Source organism: Arctopsyche grandis, chromosome 5 (assembly GCF_051622035.1).
Source record: "Arctopsyche grandis isolate Sample6627 chromosome 5, ASM5162203v2, whole genome shotgun sequence".
NCBI classification, from domain to species: domain Eukaryota; kingdom Metazoa; phylum Arthropoda; class Insecta; order Trichoptera; family Hydropsychidae; genus Arctopsyche; species Arctopsyche grandis.
The window spans coordinates 9,687,472-9,712,031 of record NC_135359.1 but is presented as its reverse complement, the minus strand read 5'-3'; the positions used below and the strand labels follow the sequence as shown (position 1 = coordinate 9,712,031).

General features: G+C 30.9%; 2 protein-coding genes across 2 annotated transcripts; one reads left to right on the top strand and one right to left on the bottom strand.

The window, feature by feature from the left end:
• Positions 1 to 2,650: 2,650 nt before the first annotated feature.
• LOC143912309 (juvenile hormone acid O-methyltransferase-like) lies at positions 2,651 to 4,630 on the bottom strand. Its single transcript, XM_077431592.1, has 3 exons — positions 4,266 to 4,630; positions 2,960 to 3,240; positions 2,651 to 2,838 (listed from the first exon to the last, which is right to left on the bottom strand). The coding sequence occupies exons 1-3, from the start codon at positions 4,628 to 4,630 to the stop codon at positions 2,651 to 2,653; spliced, it is 834 nt and encodes a 277-aa protein (XP_077287718.1).
• A 2,236-nt stretch (positions 4,631 to 6,866) lies between these two features.
• Positions 6,867 to 21,801, top strand: LOC143912308 (protein FAM200A-like). The gene is made up of 4 exons (XM_077431591.1): positions 6,867 to 7,008; positions 7,319 to 7,375; positions 19,482 to 20,048; positions 21,632 to 21,801. The coding sequence occupies exons 1-4, from the start codon at positions 6,867 to 6,869 to the stop codon at positions 21,799 to 21,801; spliced, it is 936 nt and encodes a 311-aa protein (XP_077287717.1).
• The last annotated feature ends 2,759 nt before the right edge of the window (positions 21,802 to 24,560 follow it).

The following is a 24,560-nucleotide window of genomic DNA, read 5'->3' as shown; positions in this document are numbered from 1 at the left end:
ATTGGTCAAACAGAAAAGGAGAAATTGTGGACACTGTAAAAATAAAACGTTTTCCGCTAGTGATAACTGTGAAATTCCATTGCATGACAAATGTTTTGTACCGTATCATAATAATTAATTATTTTGTCTTCATGTATTTTGTTTTTACGACTTTTGAACCCAAAATCTCGTTTATGACATTTCTTCTTTTAAAAGGGTGCACCCTTTTTTTTGTTGACGATGTGTATATGTCACAATATATGTACCTACGTGTGTTATGTTATGCGATTTGAAAATATTATTTTATCGAAGAGATGCGTGTTTGTTATTTTTAAAATTAATTTTATAAATTTCTTAACAATAAAATTACAAATAACCAGTGAGAAAGTATTATAACTGATTATGTGACTCCATTGTGATTTTTGTTTTATTTTAAAAAACATGTTTCATTAGCCCCAAAGTTCATTCACGGCACCACCTTGAAAAAAATTACAAATGTTGAAAAATCAATTAATTATCCATCCCTATCCTATAAAAAATATTTCCCATGAAATAACTCAAAGATTTTGGAAAATAAACGAAAAAATAGTCCTGGGCACATGGGACATGTGTTTTCACGCGAGCTCTGGGTTCAAATGGGTTAAGTAATAAACAAATTTCGAAAAAAATCCAACAACCGTAAGTAGAACTTTTGTGCTGTGTAAGTTTCCCTATATTTATGCTCAATTTGTATTGAAAATGCTTTCATAACCGGTATGTGTGAACGTGTTTCTTACATTTATTTACTTTCTTATAATCCTTAAATACATAGATAAAGTCATGGGTTGGTCACATCCAATTTTTTTTTATTGTCATTAAATATTTAACCTGTTTTGTACTTTGAATTTCAGATTCAACTAATTTTGAATAAATACAAGGCACGTGAGAATAGTGAAATTGATAGAATATATTTGCAGCAAGTCTTTTGAAGAAATAATGATTCGAAGAATTTATTGACTAGGTATAATGTATGATAATTACAAGTTTGTGTGCTTTTATATATTTACTTTAATATATGTAAATACAATTTGTTTTTCAGATACCATATATTTTGGAGTTTAAAATATATTATTTTGGGGTTGAAATATATTTTGCAATTTGATAATCTCTTAGAAACTGCTGTAATATTTAACGTCAGAACAACAATGAAGAATATGTACAAAAATTCGACTGGAGATGGTTTGTATATTTTTTTAAATAAAATATACATAGTTTTTGTGAATAAAAATTATTAAATCTAAAGTAGTATTGAACCGACTTCATTATTGAATGTGAATTTAAAAATTATGAATGAACAAATATGTCTTATTCCTCACCGGAAGCAGATTTTTAGTTATATAAAATTAGAAGGAGTTATATAAAATTTCAGCACTATTCCACGATTGTGTGTATAATTTGGATTGCCCAGTGATGGACTCTCAAGTTTTAATAAAATAATTGAAAAAGACATTGAATGTCTGAAATATCAAGAACTCATTATAACTGGTACTGAATGACTATAATTATTTAGATATTTTTGTATTTAATTTCTTTTTTCCAATGCTGATATTAATTTTTAGAATTAGAGCAAGCATTGAAAATTTTTGATATGCATTTATTTGGAAAGTTGAAATAATTTTAAACATGTGTGGAAAATTCCTAGAAAGGAGTTTTTACAAGACTATGTATCACAAAAGCCCTCATCTAAAGAATTTGACAAAGACGTTGTTCGTTATGTGGAACTTGCGAATGATATTCAAATTAAAGAAAATACTGTTCAGGTAATCGTTTCATTATTTTTAAATGTAATGTTGTGTCAGAATGATTATAACTGTCGTAATATTTTTAAGTGAATTTTATGGTGTTGGATTGTTACAATTTGAATGTTTCGATCATTCAGCAATGTATAGAGTGGCAATAAGGGTTTGCAGAAACACTTAAATTATCAACTCGTAAAGACATCAAAGCTATATGAAATGCACATATGAAACAGACAAATTATGTTGGTCAAAATCAACTTAGCAATTTGTTGGAATTTCAAGATATGATGGATACTTATTTATTTATTTATTTATTTATTCTAAACAGACCATTGTGGCATAACAGGAATTCCTAAAGCGCCACAATGGTCAAAAAATATAACACAAAAAAAAAAAACAAAATAACAATTTTTAATAACAATAAAATTTTATTTATGATTGGATGTGCTAGGAATTGTTACAGACAGAAAATAATTATATACAGTAATACCGTACATTTCTCAGATGATTCTGATTTAAATATTATGAAATACATTTATTTACAAATCTATAATACAAATACATACCTATTAGAATTGTGAAAAATTCAAAAAAAAATTTTGACATTATAAATATTTTCTTTTCACTATTGGATACATTACCTTAATTAAATAACAAATATGGTTGTTTTATACATAATATAACAAATAAAAAAAATGATTAACAGATTAAATAAGAACTAATTTATATGAATTGAGATTTTATTTATAATAAAATGTATACTACCTATTATTCAAGATTTATATCAAAACTCGAGTTTATGGCAATTACATAAATATTAATGTAAATATAATAAATAACTAGCAGAAATTCTTATCTATTGAATTATAATTGAACAAAAATAGATGATTTATTTAGCTTTTTGAGGCGTATGCAATCAAGGAACTGTAATTTGATTGTATAAGTACTTTTTCACTAATATTATTATTGTCTTCTTCTAAAAAACCCAATTCACCTGCATAATATACATAATGATCCAAATATTCTTCATGCAGATTTTTAGGAATATATTTTAAGAATGGGTTAACTGCTGCTGCAGAATCTTTGGAAAAATAAAAATAAAATTGTATGAAAACTTATGTGTGAAATATGTATTTACAACATCTAGATATATTTGATGATTCATTATATTGAGAATTGTTTTTATTATAATTTTTAAATACCTCGTAAGTTTTTCAGTCCGATGAAATCGTGGGTTTTATGTTTAACTTGCACTTTCACATTTTTAAAACCAGCTCCAAATAGTAATTTCCTAAAATCTGCTGCAGGGTTTAAGGAGTTATTATATGGTGATATGTACATGTCGTGATTTCTCATGTACTGTTCCCACCTTGGATCTTCCGACATAAGTTTCCATACATCGAAAATACGATTTTTTGCTGTAAAGGTTATCACACAATCGCCCGTGTCGTTTAGCATATTGTACATCGATCGTAAAGCAGATCTGAAAATATATTCAATTCATGGAGATTATTTATTATTTATTGAAAATGTAATATAGAATTATACAAAGTTAAATATATGTTCAGAAAAATTGAATTTATAATATTTCGGCATTTTAAATAAATTTAGAAAATCTGAATTTTATTTTATTTAATTTTTAAATTTATACTACATTCTTAAAAGAAAGACAGGCTTTTATCAAAAAGTATGTACGCATTTACTTATCGAAAAACTAAAAACAAAAATATACGAAATAAAAGTCAACATTTCATACTGTAGTTAGGATTAATTAATATAGGTTTTTGATTCCAAATAGACAATAAAAAGGGGTCAATTTGAAAAATTTGAAAAAAGGGGTCAAAGTATTCAAAAATTAATTTTGAATACTTTAATTTTATACTACATTCTTAAAAGAAAGAGGCTTCATCAAAAAGTATGTATGTATGTACTTATCGCAAAACTAAAAACAAAAATAGATGAAATAAAAGCCAACATTTCATACTGAATTAATGTAGGTTTTTCATTCTAAATTGACCCTTTTTCATTTCAAATTGACCCTTTTTCATTTCAATTTCAATGAGAAAGAGTCAATTTGGAACGAAAAACCTATATCAATTGTGATAACATATGCATTTTTAATTATTTTGTTAAAATGACTAAGTAATAAACGAATAAATGATTTGTAAAAAAAAATTGGTTTAAGTATGTAGTATATTGGCCATATAAACATTACAAATATTATATTATTTTTGAAAATAAAATAAAAAAGGGAAAAATATGTTCAAATAAGGATGTGACAAAAACTATAAATTTTACTATACATTGTTTTAGTTTTTAAAATTAAGATAATCTTAGATTTAGGACTGAAATTAGACTACTTATATTAGTAATAATTCAAATGTTAATAAACAACCAAGAAATTTAATTAAAATACTGCAAAATGTATTTCGATTGTTTTAATTGATATAAACAATGAATGAAATATTAGATGAAAGGAATCAAAGGAATTGCCATTTGAAAACTCACGCCTGATCTTGCACCCAATTCAAACAGTTGAACGAGAATAGATGATCGTATTTATTAATGTGTTCAGGCTTGGGCTCGGCCACGATATCCATGAGAACGAAATTAATTTTATCAGTGGCGTAGATGTTCTTGGCGTAGTCCACCATCTCGACAGACAAATCGCCACCGGTCAACGAGTGGAAATTAATCGGAAGCCTTTTCAGCAAGATGTTAATGGTGACATCACCCTCGCCGCATCCGACGTCCAGCACCACATCTTTACCATCTTTCCTCCACTCGACCATATGTAGATATTTGTCGAGGACGTCGGTGGCGTCGCGACGCTGAAGACTGTTGGCCTTGTGGTAGAGTTTTGCGTTGAACATGTCCGTCGCACAGAACTGACCAATCCACTGTCGGAGGACGTTGGTGCATTTGTCGCACGTTGGAAACCAGCTCTTCGTATTATATAGCCGCTCAATTTGAGAGTGGTGTCCAAACTGTGGCGCGCAGGCCCACCAGCGTCACTCACCCGATAGGGTGTGCATTCGTTTTCGTTCATTTTCAACTCATCCTGGTTGTGGTGTTCACTTTCAAGTCATCCAGAAGGTGTGCCTTACATTTTAAATTCACCATTGCAAAGATTATCGAATAAGTTTTGACGTATAACTACATCTAATATGAGGTGACCATTCGTACTGGTTTTTTTAGAAATTGTTCGACCCATGGAGCGAATTGTTAGAAAGGTCCGTCTACTTTATTTTACATCAAAAACAGATTTGTAACGTATATTTTCCGAAGGTTCGTGTTTATTGTTTGTTTTCAAGAAAGGTTTTAAGTTACGATTTTTCGAAATCGGATCAATCTGAATCTGTCACAAAACAAAGAATGAGATGGATTTAATCTTCATGTGTGACGAGTTCGGTACAAAAAAAGTTATTTAATAAAATTGCGTTCTGATCAAAAACCATATACATATGTACTCACTCTAAGTTAGTATATATGTAAAGAATACAAGTATAAATTTTCAGCTTGATACGTTCGGGGGTGTGGAAAAACCGTGTGGTTTTTTTCCTACATTTTTGACTTTTCTATGAGGAAAAGATCCCACTTTCCATTGATACAAGGATTATATGTATTTCAATTTTGTCGTGAAGAGCACACATATTTAAAGAGTCGAAAAAATAGTGTGAATGAGTCAAAATCTCGAGTTAGAATTTTCTCATGATCACAAATCTTCATCTATTGTTACTACGTGCATAAATAAAGTAAATATGTATATTGATGACCAAACCAAGCAAAATGGCAAAGTTTGAAAACGATCGGATAAAATCACAGAAACCCAAATTTAGAATCACTGAAACCCAAAAAGGTAAGAAAGAAGAGGCTAGTAAAAAGACAGTCGTTAGAAATTAATTTAATTGATAGTTTTTTTAGTGAAACAGTTTGATTGAAGATTTTTGGAAAAAAATTTCCCTTTTGACGCCTTATTGACCTTTTGACTTTGAAGGCGCCTTTTTGACTTTTTACGTAATACAAAATATAAATTTGAATATTGAAATTTTTTCAAAAATAAAGTTGATTATTGTTATTATATTTATTTATTTAACTTAACAGACAACATATGTAGAAATGCATAAAAATAAAGAGCCCAATTATAGAATTTTGTTATATCTATATAACCACTCCATATTATTATATACTAGTGGTTTTACCCGGCTTCGCTCGGTATTTGTAATATAAACCGCTTAAGCATGACTAATCTTATAGTCATAACATTTAATTAAATTTATTTGAATAGCTTTATTTTATATAATTTTATTTGAATATTCATTTGTTTTTTTATTAAATTGACTGTCACGAACAAACAAAAATATGTACATATATATTAAGTCTCTTTCGAAATTATATGTATACCAGAATCCGGCGCCCCCTGGGGCCGGAGGCGAATTTATTTGTCGTCATGGAAACTTTGACTTGTTTTTGTTTCCCACCCAACTATACATAGTTACAAAGTCTCTTTCGAAATTATATATTAGATTATAATAATATGAAAAAAGCACATGTTGTATATGAAAATAATAGAAAAATTAAATGTTATAAAAATACTCTTATTTCGTCTAATTTTTTATTTTATAATTTATAATTAATAATTTTTAATTTTTTTTGTATGTTTGTTTTTCCAATTTCGATTTAATATATTTTTTTTCAAAAATAAGCTTATTTTTTTCATGTTTTATAACTCAGTAAAGTATATATTTTCCATTTTTATTTTGATATATAAAATATTTTTTGAAAAAAAATTCAATTTGACCAATTTTTGCCTGCCCCCCCCCCAAGAAAAAGCTGAAATGACGTCCCGGAGAAGTTGTATAGAATCTAATCATCATATAATGTCAATAGAAACCCAAATTCACTCAAATTACGTCACAGGGATTTGAAACTTAGTTGCTGAATTTGAAACGTAGAGATAGCGCGTCCCAAGCTTCCAGAACTGAAATTTGGACACCCCATAATTTTGGAGAAGCTTTGTCCGCAAAGCTCCCACTCTATCCGAATCTTCTCATTTTAAGACTTCAAAATAATTTCGGATATTAAAATGACATAAATTCAAATGGGACGATGTACGAATCCTTATTTCTCGATTTGCTCGAGGAGCTTATACGGAGGAAATTCTACCAGCAGAAGACAGGTCCCAAAACTTTATGCGTTTTGGGCTACATTGAATGCACCATGTTTGAGCCAGGTGTCAAGGGACTTCCAAGTTCCTTGACCCTAACCTAGCTCAACAAGTACAAGATTGTGGGCTTACCTTACACGTACACGAATTTTCGACGCGTGTTTTTGGCGTTCGACTCCATCCAGGGACTTAATGCTTCGGAACGAAAGCAAAAAGACCATTATATGTTGAGGGACTGCTTTGAAACGAAATTTATGTATGTACATATCAGATGAACGATCATAAAAATACAATTTATACATTATTCGTGATTGCAATACAGTATTAGTGATTGTAAAGAAGTGAATATGAATAAGTATAACCTCGTCAATAATTGATTATCGGTATGTTTTAGATAAGCTGAATGTTAAGTTAAACACGCCCGTTCAATTGCGTGATTACGTTATCAGGCGTGTTTATTTTTATTTTTCTTCTACGCCATTACAGTAGTAAAATATCATTATTGACATTATGTATTTTTGGGTAAAGTAGGTTAGAATTTTGTATTTCAATAGGATGAAAATATTTCAAATGCAAAACATTCAAAAGAACAACAAATGCGACCTTTTTCAATAATACACAATAGCCTTATCTGTAACGTTATGTAGTTTAAAAACAATCTATTAATAGTTAAAAGATTTTCGTCACGATAGAAAACGACTTAATGGTCTTAGATTCTTATCGAATTCTCATTGAAAAGACACTTCTTAAAATTCAACTCTAATGCAAATTTCTATAGAAAATGTGCGAATCAAAAATAGAGTACGTTGTAGCAATGTGTAGTTCAGATGTTGTAATTTTTTCAAGAAATGAAATTTTATTTTTGCATTTTTTACTATTAAACATTAAATGTGTACCAGTATTTTTAAAGGCTTTTTTGTGCCGCTGCATAAGAAATGGCGGGTTAGTGCCTAATTTTTGAAAATATTCATACTTCTTGGAAGGTTTGTATTATTTGATTGCAAAATTTGTTTAAAATTATCTAGAACTAGCATATTTGCTTAGCTAATAAACGTACCACTCAGATAAGAAGAAGCTTTATGCCAGATGTTTGAAAAAATGCTCACTTTCTTGTTAGGTCGAAAGTATTCGAAAGGCAAAAAATTATTTATAATTTTTATTAGTCTATCCGGACTTATCTTCCCTGTGGTAATCTAAGACCCGGCTCCGATAAAAAGATATCACTTTGCATGGAAATTGGCAAAATAAAAAATTATTTAGGCTAATTTCGTTTTTAAAAGCTTTTTTCAACAATCCAAAAAGTTTTATTTTTTATATTGTCTTATTAACAACGGCTGTTGTTACTTTAGCATTAAAAAGCGTCTTCATGAGTCCCGAATTTTGTTCTTAATCCGATGTTCGGAGCTCAATAACGAATCACCTTTATCGATCACTATCTGTATTACCCGGCTTCGCTCGGTATTTGTAATATAAACCGCTTGAACATGACTAATATAATAGTATAAACATATTATTAAATTTATTTGAATAGTTTTATTTTATATAAATTTATTTGAATACTCGTTTGTTTTTTTTATTAAATTGACCGTCACGAACAAACAAACATATGTATATGTATACATAGTAAGTCTCTTATAAAAAATTATATGTACACCCCCAGTGTCTGCACCCCCTAGGGCTCCGTCGACGTCTGCACCCCTTAGGATGCGGAGCCCTAGGGCTTCGCTTAGGGAATCCTTTAAATCGGAAAAAAGTGAATTATTTGTTTGATGACGTCACGGATTTCTACGAACGAAGGATACGTACATACATACATACATACATGCATATATACAGAGTCTCTTTCCAAATTATATATTAGACTAGTGGTTTTACCCGTCTTCGCTTAATGTAATTTGACGAGTTGTCGGTCAACAGTCGAACATATTTAAAGCTATCTGTAATATAATGTAATATTATACATACATTTTATTAGTATATATGTACATTTTTTCATTAATCAAAATTGCTCGAGAATATTGAGAAGTGAAATCGAGAATTCTAAAATCGAAAAATCAGAATAACTACAACTACAATAGTATGTAAATATATGTACAGTATAGTAATAATTAATAGTTTTTAATCTTGGGAAAGGCCGATGGACCCTATTTTATATTTTCCCATGATGCCATTTTCGGGTTGCCGTTGAGCGATATCTATGGTTCTAAACTTGTACAGATATAAATTTTGAAATCATTTTCAAATAATGGTGGTAATAATGGCAAACTCTGATCGACTTGGAGTCACACATATCCAAGTCTGGCCAGCAGTACCACTGAAATAGTCGGAATAAATTCTTTTCAATCGATATCAACCCATGGGATCGAACCCGGCAACCTCTCAGTGATTTGTAGAAAACCAGAATACATTATAACAGTGGCGTGTTGTGAAATTCTCTCTCTTTTTGTCGTACAGCCTTACTTAATGTGCATGGGCAGGATACAAGAGGAACAGCCTGTTCTTCTGTATCCTGCTCGCGCACATTGAGTAAGGCTGTACGACAAAGAGATAATTTTAATGCACGCCACTGGTATATACATATGTATGTTATTTAAACTAAAGACTTACAGAGACTCTTCAAATGTACCATTGTGGTTATTAGTAATTCTGTCATAGAATCTCCTGGTTAGTTTGTTGATACATTAGTTGCTAGGTAGCATAATAACTAGCTGGTTCGTTGTTTTGCTCGTCCGCTATTTGGATGCTTTTTTCGTAAATATTGTCGGTTAATGGTGTCGTGCTTTGCATATTGTGTAGAGTTATTGGTGTTGCTTTAATTTTTGATTAAAATTTTTGCAATTGTGATTAAATACAGTGGTTAAACTGATTTCTAAGGTTATATTTTAAAGATAATTTTCACTTGAAAAAAAAAAAAAAAAAAGAAGAAGAAAAAAAAAAAAAAAAAAAAAGTTCTTTTGTTTCTTCAAATAATATTCGTTTGGCAACGAACGTGATCAAACTGATTTCTGAAATTATATATTAACTCTCGAACCCAGAGCATATTTACAATATTACAGCATAATGCAACATTGTTAAACAAAAAACTATTTATTTCATACATATTTTTGTGCGAAATTTTGAGAATATTCTCTTATTTAAATTATAAATTGTGACGCTAATAACTAATAATACTTAACAATGATTTGCTATAAATGCAAAAGTGTTGTGTTGTTGACTAATTATGTGCTGTGCGAGCTTTGTGAAGAACCTTTCCACCATGATTGTGTGGGGATTTCGGAAACAAAATACAAAAAAATGACGTCAAAGAATAAGGAAAAATGGCGATGCGTTTCTTGCCGTATCCATCCTAACCCCCTTCCGCCGTCTCAGTCCTCATCACTAATGCTCAGTTCTCAAGATTCAGTCATCAGTCCTCAGCCATCTTTATTTGATATACTTAATGAAATTAAATGCTTTCGAGCAGACTTTAATACCATGAAAAATGAGTTTGAAAACATAAAATCTGTAATCACAGACATAAACAATAAATTATTCACAATAGAGGCTAAGTCTGATGAATTTGATGGGAGACTAACCACTGCTGAAAAGAAAATTTCCTGCTTTTCTGATGTAAATAAAGGTTTAATTGAGGCGCAAAATACTATTGTTGAACTGAAACAAGAAAACAATCTGCAAGATCAATTCTCTAGAAAAAACAATGTAGAAATATCCGGCATACCTATGAAAAAGGGTGAAAATCTAGTGTCTATATTATATGACTTATGTGCTGTCGTGGGTCACAAATTGTGCGACACAGATATTGACACCATACACCGTGTGCGGCCGTACCCGTCCCAGGGCGTTGCAGGTTCACAGCAACAGCAACAGCGAGAGGGCAACAGCGATGTGAGTGTGCGCACGTCATCAGTGGTCGTACGGTTCACTCAGCGCCGTCGTAAGGACCTGCTGATGGCGGCCGTGCGCGCCCGCCGCGGCATCACCACCAACGACATCAATATTCCAGGCCCGCCCACCACCCTATACGTAACGGATCACCTTACACCAACGAATAAATTATTATTGAAGCGAGCACGCCAATTGAAAACTGAATATAACTACGCCTACTTGTGGGTTAAAGATTGCAAGATCATGATTAGAAAAAGTGCGAGCTCCAATATCATACAAATCTCAAAAGAATCAGATCTTTGCAAAATCAAATGACTAAGTGCAATATTAAATTTTAATAACCTAATAATTATCTATGCATTTATTGTCTACTGGTCTGCATCACATATTATAATGTATGTGCAAACAATTATGTACGTATGGCTATATAATTTATTATTTTTATTATTACTATATAACTATGCTATTTACATATATTTTACTCATAAACTAAAAAAGGTACGAGTTCGTTTTTATATTTGTGTCCATGTATACCTTTGCATTTCAACTGGTATCACCAAGGATGGTTTGCTTAATAATTCCATATCTTTATCTGTGTATGCAGTTATGTGTATGTTTATATGCATATATCTATTTTCATTTATGCATATGGATATTTATATTTATATCAGTACGTGCTCTATCTACTTCCTTTTTTACAATGTCTTCTAATCGTCTTGTCATTTATTATCAAAATGTCAGAGGTCTCCGAACTAAATCTGACTCTTTTCTTCAAAATGTATTAGTTAATAATTATGATATTATCTGTCTATCAGAAACTTGGCTAAATGACTCATTCAATAATAGTGAGTTTTTTGATGCCAGATATCAGGTGTTTCGACGTGACAGAGATTATTCTCTTCATAACCAAATATTTGGTGGTGGTGTAATCATAGCTGTGAAAAATAATCTACCCTCTGTCATTCAAAATAATTGGTTAACTTCCACAGAAGACCTTTGGATTACTATTACCACTAAATTTTTTAAACTAAATATCTGTACTGTCTATATTCCTCCTGGTAATTCTCACCAAACTCTATTAGTTACCCATTTAAATAAAGTATCTGATCTAATAACCAATTATCCAGAGGATCGATTCATTTTACTCGGTGATTACAATCTTCCCACTATTGATTGGACAAAATACGACTCAAATCTGCATCTATTTCCTTCCAATTGTATTAATTTTTCTTCCCTTTCCTTTACTCAATTCTTATCTTATAATAAACTTTATCAATACAATTATTTGTCAAATACTAATAATCGTATTCTTGACCTAGCTATTAGTAGTTTCCCCTTATATATTTCTCGTGCTGACTCTACGCTAATCCATGAAGATTCTCATCATTTATCCTTTTGCATCTCAATAATTTACAACAAATCTTCACCCTTGAATTATAATTATAATAAAACTTTCCTCTTTAGAAAAGCTGACTATGCTACAATTATTCCAATTTTAAGCGATATCAATTGGAATTCACTTTTGTCCAATTTAAATATTGATTTAGCTTGTAAAAAATTTTACGATACCTTACAAAATATTATTGAATGCCACGTCCCTTTTACTCTTAAATCTAAGCGTACCAAATATCCCCCTTGGTTTACATCGTCTCTTATTAAAATAATAAAAGAAAAAAACAAATTCCATAAAAAATTTAAAATTTATTCAAATCCCTTAGATTATCAAAGTTTTTCACTATTAAGAGCTCGAATTAAAAAATATTCTTTAATCTGCTTTAGAAATTATATTTCTCTTATTCAAAATAATATTAAAACTAATCCCAAATCATTTTGGTCATATATAAATTCAAAAAAAAATACCTCCTCTTCATATCCTTCCGTAATGTATTATGGAAATAAGTCGGCTTCACATGGTTCTGAAATCTGTACCATTTTTGCTGACTATTTTGACTCCACTTTCAATAGTGATTCTACCATTAACCTTTCTATCTCTAATACAGATACTTCTTCTTGTAACTTATCTACTTTTCATTTTGATTTATCTACTGTACTCAGTCACATCAACTCTCTCAATGTTAATCTTGGTGCGGGTTGTGATGGTTTGCCTTCTTTTTTCCTTGTTAAATGTGCTGTCCCATTATCTCTTCCCATAACAATCCTTTTCAATCTTTCTATGTCGAACGGTAAATTTCCTGACTATTGGAAATTATCTTACATCACCCCTATTTTTAAAAAAGGTGATAAGAATCTTATTGAGAATTACCGTCCTATATCTAAACTATCTGTCATTAGTAAAATCTTTGAAAAAATTATCTATAATTTCCTTTTCTCCAATTTCAAAAACTACATTATACCTGAACAACATGGTTTTTTTAAGGGGAGATCGGTAGAGACTAACCTGCTTAATTTCACTAGTACTCTCACATCTTATATGGACAAACGAATCCAAATAGACGTCGTTTATACGGATTTCTCTAAAGCTTTTGATAAAATCAATCACAACCTTTTACTCAATAAACTTTGGTCCCTTGGAATCCGAGGAAATTTATTTCGTTGGATCTCTTCGTATATACTAAATCGTCACCAAATCATAATTCTCAATGGTTTTAGATCATCACTTAGACATATTCCTTCCGGTGTCCCACAAGGGTCGCATTTAGGTCCCTTATTCTTTTTACTCTATATTAATGATATCTCATACATCTTCAAACATTCCTTTATACTTCTTTACGCTGATGATTTAAAAATTTACAAACCTATATACACCATAGACGATTGTCATAAGATACAAGAAGATCTAGATAGATTCTCTATATATTGTTTAAATAATGATCTTTTTATTAATCTAGAAAAATGCTCTATTTTAAATTTCACTAGAAATAAGTCAATTATTACTAATCAATATCAATTAAATCATTCAATCCTTAACACGTCATCTTCTATTAAGGATCTTGGTGTAATACTCAATAATAAACTAGATTTCTCTGAACATATTTCTTTTATTACCAACAAAGCATTTAAATCTCTTGGATTCCTACTCCGCTCAACAAAACCCTTTAATGATCCTTATGTACTAAAATTACTTTATTTTTCCTTTGTAAGGTCTCACCTTGAATTTGCCTCAATTATCTGGTCACCTTTTTATTTATCCCATATTAATTGTATTGAGAAAGTTCAACTTAAATTTATTAAATCCTTACGCTACCTTTTTCCTACCTATACCCATTCTACTGTTTCCGACATTTTAAAAATCCTTTCTTTTAACAATCTTTCTGTCAGGCGACGACATTCTGATGCTATATTCTTCTTTAAGCTCATAAATGGTTTCCTTGATTGTTCTGATTTACTGAATAAGGTTAATTTCAGAATCCCAGTTCGATACCCTAGACGCGTTACACTCTTTTCACTTGATCCTTTCAATACTAATTCCCAAAAATATTTTTATCTGCAGCGTGTTTATCGTATGTTTAACGGAGAGCTGAATGAGGTTGATCTGTTTGGTATTTCCCTACATCAATTCAGGTCTAACATCAAGAGAATCTTGACCGATTGATTCATTTTTTCTTCTATTCTATTTTTCCAATATTTCCATTATTTTTATACTTTAGTTTAGTTATGTAATGTGCTATTTAATCATATTATAGCTTTCATTCCTTTCCATTTCATTTGTTTATTTTGTATTTACCTTTTTCATTTGTTTTTTATATTTGTAAATTTCAATTTCTTCTTATATTCTATCTTATAACCTTTTCCAAATATTTTAATACTATAGTTTAATTATGCAATGTACTACATATTTTGTCATGCCTTTATTCTTTACTTTTTAATTTGTTTTCCTTATATTTATCTTTTTCATTTTTGTAAAAATCTATTATTGGACTCGGGTGTTACATATATTATTTATTTACTTTTTGTGTTTTTTATACCTATCTCTGTACATCCTGTCTGTTGATTTTTCAATTAATAAAATAAAATAAAAAATAAAATACAACTTACGGAATGCTTTGTGATTGTAGTATTTTTAGGTTAGTATAAATGATTTATTTTGTATTATTTGGAGTTTTGAATGGTTAGAGTTGGAGACATTATTCCATACAGGTCCAGCATAAGCCAAAGAAAAAATAATATAATAAAATAGTACATAAAACATTTTTGGAATAAAATGGGTAATATTTTAAAATACTATCTAAAATAGATATTAATATCATCTACTTGGCTTACGAACGTATTTTGGACAATAATAATAATTTGTAAGTTGTAAATATTGGTAGCAAAGGCCCATTTAGGGGCCCCCAAGATTTTGGGGCCCCAAGCGCTTGCTTATTTTCTATGTATGATAAACCGCTGCTGAATATGAGTACGCCATATATTTAGATTTTTTGACGATTAAATGTCGGATATATTGAGGACGTTAAGTTAAACGTTAAATACAAGACAATATTTAAATCAAAGCGTGCAAAAATAGTTAAACATGACTAAATATAATATGTAGTGTAGAATTTTAAAATTTATACCAATAAGGGCGAAAACACACAGCGATGAACGTGGCATATGGTTTTTTTAGATAGTTTTAAACATGCGAAAAAAATGTAGAATACCTTGCACATATTGTGAGGAAACGTAAGAATGTAAGAAGTATGTTAGATGAATTGAAATGGTTGGACATTAGAAATAGTCTTAAAGTAAGCACTTTAAAGTTTATATTTAAGCTAGATAAGAATCTATTACCCAAATATTGTAATAATCATATATGTAGTTAGGAATAGAGATATACATAATTATAAAACGAGAAATAGAAATAAATTAATTATAGGTAGAGTTAAGAAAGCTAAAACTGCAGGAGGTGTTTTTCACAGAGGTGTTCAAATGTATAATGCCCTTCCTGAAGGCATTAGAAGTTCTAATAACATTGCTGCTTTCTTGAAGGGTGTTAATGGATACCTTTGTGGAAGATGATTTAAAATTTTTTGTTGTTATTTTGTATTGTATGTATTAGCAGTTTTGCTATTTGAATAAATAAATAAATAAAAATTCATGGGACGCCCGGCAGACATCATCCTAAAATCACCCCCCAGGAGTGTTTTCGGTAAAATTGTATACTTGTATTTACCCTTGCTTGACAGTGATCGATAACGGTGTATCCCATATTTGAAGAAATGTAGGAGATCCTCCACAGCGGGGAGCCAAGCAGACGACGTGCCGTTCTTCCCTGTGATTTCTGATTTCACCGGGATCATAATTTTGATTGAAATCCCAATTTATACAATAGTCTGTATCGTAATGTAGTCTGAATCGCAATAATAATATTCTGCAATGGTATTTTTATCTTTGATTGTGTATTGAAAAAGTCCAAGTTAAATGTTCCATCCTGCACTGCCTCAATTGAAGCAGCGGGTTCGTCTCTACATGTTTGATTCGTACAACGGTCGGAGACTACGCCACTGTCGAACGGTAGGTAAGTTTTTACGCATACCTATGTACGTATGTATGCATACATACGTAAGATTTGATGACGGGTGCAGTTTGAAAAGGTGCATTAACTAACCTACGCCACCGCGTGTCAGACTGCCCCTCCAGCATCCGGGCCTGTTGTCTCGGTAGGACCAAAAAACAAGAGTCGAGGCCCGACGCACTCGCACGCACCCACAAAACGAACAAGATTCAAACACCTGCTCAAACTACACAGACAGGGCCAGGGGTCCCGTTCTCGGTGCCGCGATTTTTTCGGTATTTTATGGTGTCTGTCTGTCTACTCGGATATTATACGTGTATAATAAAAGGGTCCTTTTCGTGACCATGCACTCAAGTTTTTATTACTTTTTTTTAAAAGTGCGTCTTTTTAATATATGTATATTTATGGCACGAGCTACTTGACAATGTATGTATACAATGCAGATTTTAATTAGTAACTTATTAAGATGATTCTACGTATATATGTAAATCACCGTGAAAGTACTCTTCTAAGCATATATGTATGTATGTATATATAGAATCACTAATAACACTGTTCGACACGAAAAATGGTTCAGAGATGAGATATGACGTATCTTATAGATCTATGCCCAGTAAATATGAATCTGGTAATAAATGTTGATCGGCTCGAGATTCGGAGATATATGTGTTTTTTAAATCGCGCGATTTTTCTATATCTTGGTGTTGTTCGGTCGATGTCTCAAAATATGTCAATTTCCTGTTCAAAATGAATATTGTAATCTATAGTCGGGTATTTTATCTTTTATTTGTAGTACTTTTCAGCTTTCAAATATCTCTAAGTAGTCGTCCAGTTCAAATCAAAAGTCAAAAGTACGTATTTTTACACTGTTAATACTTTTTTATATTGAGTATTTTCTATTGAAACATGTTTATTGGGAGAGTGTTCTGGCCACACTATTTTTTATTTTCGTTTAAAGGGGTTAATTGGAAGTGTGCTAAATTTTAAATCGGTAAAATTGCGAGCTAAAAATTCGCTACTATTATTATACTAAATTCGTTATTTGTCGAACAGTGTAGCCATACTAACACACTTGTGAAGAGTCTCGGTGATTACAACAAAATATCTGTACCCTTCAGGTATAAACACAGATTACCTAAACACAATCTGCTTTAGAGTCTTTAATTAATATGTATTAGATGTATCTTCTCCTATTATGCTGTACATACATTATCTTTAGAATAATATAATACTATGATTACTATCAAAAGTAAATTAAAACTTTAAAATAGAAAATGATCAGTAGATCAGATGCTATTAAAATAGATATAAGATGTATTGTGAACATAATTTAGTAATAAAAAAAAGCATTTAAAAATCAAATACAAATATTAAAATTTAGCCTAAATAGTGTTAATTTATAGCGTTTACCAAATGGCGTCTTAAAATATTACTTGAAATCAATGAACCCTTTGAATGCTGACCAACGCCGATCGGCGTTTTGCAACAAGGCCTGAAAACGCCGATAGGCGTTGTGTTTTAAGCATGTTCAAAGTAAACAAGAATACTACCCGCTAATCCTTTCCAGGTAGCATTGACAAAAATGCATTTAATATGGGTCGTGTAATCTGTGTCAATGTTTATAAAGACTGGTTTACACCGGAATTTCTGAATTTATAACCATAGCAGAATTTCTCGATGGAAATCCCTAACTGCTGAGTATTTTAGATTGTGGCTTGGAATTTAGATTGTGAGCATTACATTTTAATAAACAATGAAGAAGATCGAACTAGTTTTGGAAAAATTAAATTTATTAACAGATTTTGTTTATTTTATATTGTTGCAAGATATATTGGATTTCTAAATAATTCTAGTTGGAAATGTTGGTGAAATTTTCTGCGTAGCGGGCTTTCAACAGAAAAGACGTCAGCATTCAAAGGGTTCTTTATATTTTTAATATGATACCAGACCTCTCCAGATATAAATAATATTAAAAATATTCCTAAAGAAAAGTGAAGTAATAATGAAAGAAATCAAATATGAAACAATAAGAAAGTATGTGTTATAATTGCATTTAATACTGGATAGTAATTAAACAATCTTATTAGCAGTGGTGTCATCCTTGAGTTTCTGAGGATTTCCTGAAACCGGTTGTTAAAAATCAAAAGTTTCCGGAAACCCGTTTCATTTCTCACTAATTATTTTATTTAAAGTCATTTTTATTTAATGTATCTGTATTTAAAAAAAATATGTATATGCCCGTATCGCTAATTGTTATGAATTTAATTTGAAATTGTGGGTATTTTTATACATACATATATATTAATATATGTAGGAATGATTTTTAAACGAGCCGAGCCGTAATTGTGGTTGGTCAAACTGCTATGGATAAAGTGTGTGTGGTATGCATGGGAGAGACCGGATGCGTGTTGTTATGGTCACTTGTTGGAGAACAAGCCCGAAGACATGTGTTAATAAATACATAGTTCTGACTTAATCTGCGTTTCACTTGGAATCCTTCACATCCGAATCCTATATATATGTAAGTTATACATATATGTATGTTTATATAGGAAACCCGTTGTTTCGAAATTGGGATAACACCACTGATATTAGTAGTATTCTCTAGTAAAATGGTTTCTTTGGGTTTTTCTTAATGTTGTTGTAAGTTTTCTTATATATTATCGAATAGTATTTTGATTGAATAAATATGTTAACATTACCAATAGGGTATATCGAAAACATTGAATTTGAAAGTTGTTTTCTTATCACGGGAAATTCGTAAAATTAATATCAAATTGTTAAAAAAGCTATTTGCACTGCTGCCAGCCCATTTATGTAAGTTTGTGAAAATAGCAAATTTTATTGATTTTCAAAGGTTTTTTAATTTTAATCCCAGTTTTAGAAGTTAATTCACCCTATAAATGAAATAGTTTCACATTTAAAAAACCTCACATGGAATGTTCCATCACATTGATTTTTTTAAGAATTTAAGAGAAAAAACGCTAAAGAAAAAACGATTGATCGTATATGTATGTTTAAATATGTACATATGTAGATATGTATCTATACCAGTGGTTCTCATTTACGGCCACTAGAGCATTTTGTTGCGGCCACCAACGCTTTATAGAGTATTTTATTTAATATTTTTATTTAATACTGACTGAATACAATTCAACGAAATAGGAAAGTTTATAGGACCTAAAATAAGTAAATCCATTGATATGAGCCCATTTTATAGTTTTATGTTTGGGCGAAAGTAATGATGTGACAAAAACCATCCAAATTTTAGTATTTGCAAGATATTTTGATGTTGAAAAAGGTGAATTTACTGAAAATTTTATGTGCCAGACTTCATTGAAAGACCGCCCGAATACAATTAATATTTATAGTGTTAAAGAGGATTTAATCAAGTTGAACGTATCGACGCACAATTTGTGTGCTGTAACTGCTGATGAAGCAGCGGTTATGAAGAGCGAAAAAAAGGGGGTTTTAAATTTGTTTAACGAAGACTGTGAAAATGAAACATCTCGTATGCATTGTACTGTGCATCAAGAAGTGCTAGTTAGCAAAGCTGTAATTAAATGTATGGAAGATGTGGAATTAGCAGTAATAAGTTGTCCAACTTGTTTAAGTGTATATGTGAACAATGAAAAACATAATATATTGCTCAATTACAACCATATTAGATTGCTAAGCTTCGATAGTAGAGTTCAACGTATTTGTGAATTCATTGATTATGTTATATCCGTTTTGGGCGTAAAGCATAAATATTTAAGGCAAAAGCTTCAAAGTGATTATATGAAAGGTCAATTTTATTGCTAAAGCATTTTTTTGCCGCGTATTAGTTTGATAAATAAACAACTACAAAAAAGTATCCTATCAATAATAGAAACCGTATTCATCATAGGCAAATTAAAAAACACAGTAAAAAGCTTCGTGTCAGAAGATGAGAATGACAAATTTTCTGTTACCTTATTTTAGCGATTTTGTAGATAAAATTACGGACCCAACTTCTAAATTAAAATTAAAGCTTCAAATAATAGAAGTTCTTCAATCTCTGAATCTGACGGGTGATAAAAGGTTCGAAGATTTGAAAATTTTTACGGCCACAGAAAATTTTACATGGTCTATACATACATAGTATATAGTCCAAACATACGTTACAGTGTATGTATGTTACAGTGAAAGCATATTTCAAGTGAAAATATATTTTCACCAATTTAAGCAGTGAAAATGTATCAAACAATGAATTTAAAACGTTTAACCCTAACAACCCAATCTTAAATGAATAGGGCCGAACCTTACTTAACCTAACCTATCCTAACCCTTAAATAATACTAACCCTAACAATCTAATCTTAAATGAATGAAACCAACCCTGAGAATGTAACTGGTTATGATTTCACTGAAACGTCAGAGAAAATATACTTTCACTTGAAATATGTATAATTTCACTGAAACATCAGCGAAAATATACTTTCACTTGAAATATGTATAATTTCACTGAAACATTAGTGAAAATATATTTTCACCTGAAATATGTATAATTTCACTGTGACACATACATACATACATGGCAAATTGTAAAAATGTTTGCTAAAATGCAATATATAGCAGAAAAAGTTCTAAACTTGTAATAGTAGGTACATATGTATGCCGAATTTGAAAATAAGGCAAAATAACATTTATCATGATTAAAATTTTTACTAAATATTTTTGATTTGTAATTTTTACAACGAAGAGTAATCATTCAAATTATTCAGAAAAGCTTAGGATAAAAAAAATAAGACTACCTATGCATGTTTGTAAATACATATGTATTATATACATATGTATATGTATATGTATATTTACATATACATATGTATGTAGATGGTTTTAGGATTGTCGAAATATTAAAAGTGGAATCGGAAAGTTATTGAAAATTATATCGTAAGTGGTGCTATTGAAAGGATGAGTAGTCCCAAAATTGTTTGCGGTGTTGATCCTCATCCTACCTCACTTTCCCACCGACTTGAATTGACCTAATCCAAAGCTTGACCTAACCCAACAGCGTTGGGATAGATCAGTGTATGTGGGTGAAAAATAACAGCGGTCGAATTATCACAGACCTTTTTAATGACGGCATAAATAACACCTGTATACATACGAAGAACCAGACCTCACATATGTATTACATGTACACATAAGTACATATCTAACCAAATGATACGCCGCCTGGAGAAGGATCATTCATGAATGGTCCTTTTGAGTGTGTTAATTTATGTTCAATGCTTTCATTGTAAATATATTTAATGCGTATGTATGGTATCCCGCCAGAGATGTGGACGTCCATTAAAATTCTTTCGGAGAACGCATAGGAGATTATACGCAACGCACGCAATAAAAGCAACGAAGATGCAACATTTGAAAAAAGAGCCAAAGGAACATTTTGGGAGGACGTACCTCTTGCCCTCCATGACTTTCGCCGCGATCGTGAAGTGCCCTTTAAGTCCTTTCAAGGAACCAGTTCACCTGAGGTCGACTCAGGACGTTCGCTCATACGAAAGCCAATTTTAGCATCTTTTTTCCAAATAAAATTAAACGCATGGAAAATTTACGCATTTTATTTTTTGTGTATTTTGGGATTATTACAGTCAATATAAATATTTTGCACATTTAATCAAATGTACATACGTATGTACATACATACAAAGTGTTGTAATGAATACGTATAAATAGCATCTTATATTAATTTGACCAACACTAGGATTTACTCCGGAATATCTCATAAATAATATCTAAAAATATCAATATATTATTATAATACATACATATATAATATGTAATATACTAATCGAATCGATCGGGTGAATGAATATTAAAAAATTCTTCGCAAAGGTTCCGTCTACAGCTTAGACTTTAAGCCTTAGGTAGTAAGTAGTTTACTAAATTTGACGATCATAAGTTTTTTTGATTTGATTTTTAAATGCTTTTTATTATTACGAAATTATGTTCACATTACATCTTATGTATATCTATTTTAATAGATACTGATCTAATGATCATTTTCTATTTTACAATTTAATTTAATTTGGTTAGTAATCATAGTATTATATTATTCTAATGTTAATGTACAGCATAATAGGTAAAATAACTCAAAAACCTATTTACATTCATATGTATAAATAAGAGAAGACATAAAAAATAGTCACATAATAATCCACAGGAATCACAGTTATTAAAATATATGGGAAACAATTACACGAATTATATTTCTATTTAAATTAAAAAATTTGCACAATCATTGCAGTTTTATCAAAAGTTTTTTTATAGATTTTAGCTTGTTTCAAAATATGTTTGCCATCTTTGCTTGATAAAATTTTCTAAAGTCATTACAATCCACTCGTCTCTGTTTTGCGCAACACTCACCCATCACATCCCGCACATTTTTCTAATTTCGTTCACCCATCTTCCTTGCGGTCTTCCTTTTACCCTTTTGCATTCTCTCGGGTACCATTCAAGCACTTCTTTTGTCCACCTTTCGTCCATCCTCCTAGCTACGTGACCCGCCCATTGCCATTTCAATCTATTCACTCTATCCACTATGTCCACTACTTTTGTCATACTTCTCACCCACGTGTTCCGCTTTCTGTCTTTCCTCGTTATGCCAAGCATACAGCGTTCCATACTTCTTTGAGTGCATTGCATTTGAATTTTATGTAGTATCTTGGCGTTTTGTGTTTCCAAGTTTCACATCCATACGTCATCACTGGCAAAACTTGATCAAAGATCTTTTTCTTCAAAAAATTGATCAAAGATCTTTTTCTTCAGGCAGAGCGGCATTTTTGATTTAAAAACAGCATTCCTCCGTCCAAATGCACTCTATCCTAATTTCATACGTTTCTTTATCTCTTCATCTTTACTAGCAGACATGTCAATTATTTGACCTAAATATAAATAATTATTTACTACTTCTACCGGTTTATCATCTAATGGGATGCTATCAGGCATGCAATAACTATTGAACATTAGTTTGGTCTTATCTACGATAATTTTTAATCCTACTTTTCTACTTTCCCTGTCCAGCTGTGTTAGTCTGTTAATTAGGTCAGCTGAATCACGAGCTATTAAAACTATATCGTCTGCGAACCGAAGGTGACTCAAGAAACGACCGTTGATGCTTACTCCGGCTATGTCCCACTCCAAGTTCCTGAAAACTCCCTCAAAGATTGCACTTATTAGAATAAATATTATTTCGTAAATTGCACTGGAATGTGGAATTGAAAGTATGTGGGCCACAATTTTATACAAACTACTATTACAAGCGGAATGATCTTTAAAAAAATATTATCCGTTTCTCATATATTGTTATTTTCTCGTTTGCTTCAGTCATGTGTTCAAAATGTTCATATTCAGTCATATTCAGTAAAAAAAAAACAGACATCTTTGTATTGAAGGTCAACATTGCAAGGAATATTAAAAAAATTGTTAATTGATGAAAATTCAGTTTTCATGTTTGGTTTATGGACAATATTTAAATGGATTGATATTTGTTAATACTGTTCAAGTCAAACCATTTCTATATACGTACATATACAAAGTCAGGATTTTCAGAGGCAATGTGGGATTCAGGATTTGTCTGTTGAACTCCTGACAGTCCCGCTCAAATATGGATGTCTGGCAACCCTGGTCTCAACGCAAAAAGTACGTGATTTATTATTAATGTCTTTTGAAAAAAATTAATAATGTTATTTTCATTAACACTTGCCGCACTGTGATGGATAGTGAGTGACCATGACTTATATTGTTTTATATCTCCAAATATACTGAATGCAGGGTCTTCATATTTTATGTACAATACGTATATGATTCCAAGGATGTCATTATGAAATAAAAACATTGATCAATGTCAACAGAAATAATTATTTTCGAGGGAAGCCTCTTGTACAGATTGGGGGAATTCAGTACTCTGCGCTCAACGGATACTGTGAGAATGACATCCACCTTGGAATGATGGCTTTGCTTCAGTAGCTATTTTTTTCATTTCTTGCACTTACATATGTATGTATTTCGTGATGTTATTCGACGTTTAATACACGATAAAACGATTTTTATTGCTAATTACAATAATTGACCGCGCAGATTTTGCATTATTTCAACTTAAAATGCACATTTTTAATTGGACGCTTGGCGTCCAGCACAGTAGCTAGCGGATTTTTGGGCACATTAAGGCAAGTGTTAATTATACAAATAATTTATATTTTAATATTGCATTTAAATCGGTATTATTGCGATGGGATTCACAAAAAAAAATAATGCTAGTTATTCTTATTTTA

Bases quoted from the DNA above. Each gene is read 5' to 3' on its own strand.
- LOC143912309 (XM_077431592.1), bottom strand. From the start codon at position 4,630: ATGTTCAACGCAAAACTCTACCACAAGGCCAACAGTCTTCAGCGTCGC. The intron at 3,241-4,265 runs GTGAGTTTTCAA...ATATATTTTCAG, and splicing joins AATTGGGTGCAAGATCAGGC to ATCTGCTTTACGATCGATGT. The intron at 2,839-2,959 runs GTATTTAAAAAT...ATTTTTCCAAAG, and splicing joins CGGACTGAAAAACTTACGAG to ATTCTGCAGCAGCAGTTAAC.
- LOC143912308 (XM_077431591.1), top strand. From the start codon at position 6,867: ATGTACGAATCCTTATTTCTCGATTTGCTCGAGGAGCTTATACGGAGG. The intron at 7,009-7,318 runs GTTCCTTGACCC...GGTATGTTTTAG, and splicing joins AGGTGTCAAGGGACTTCCAA to ATAAGCTGAATGTTAAGTTA. The intron at 7,376-19,481 runs GTGTTTATTTTT...CCCATTTTATAG, and splicing joins GCGTGATTACGTTATCAGGC to TTTTATGTTTGGGCGAAAGT.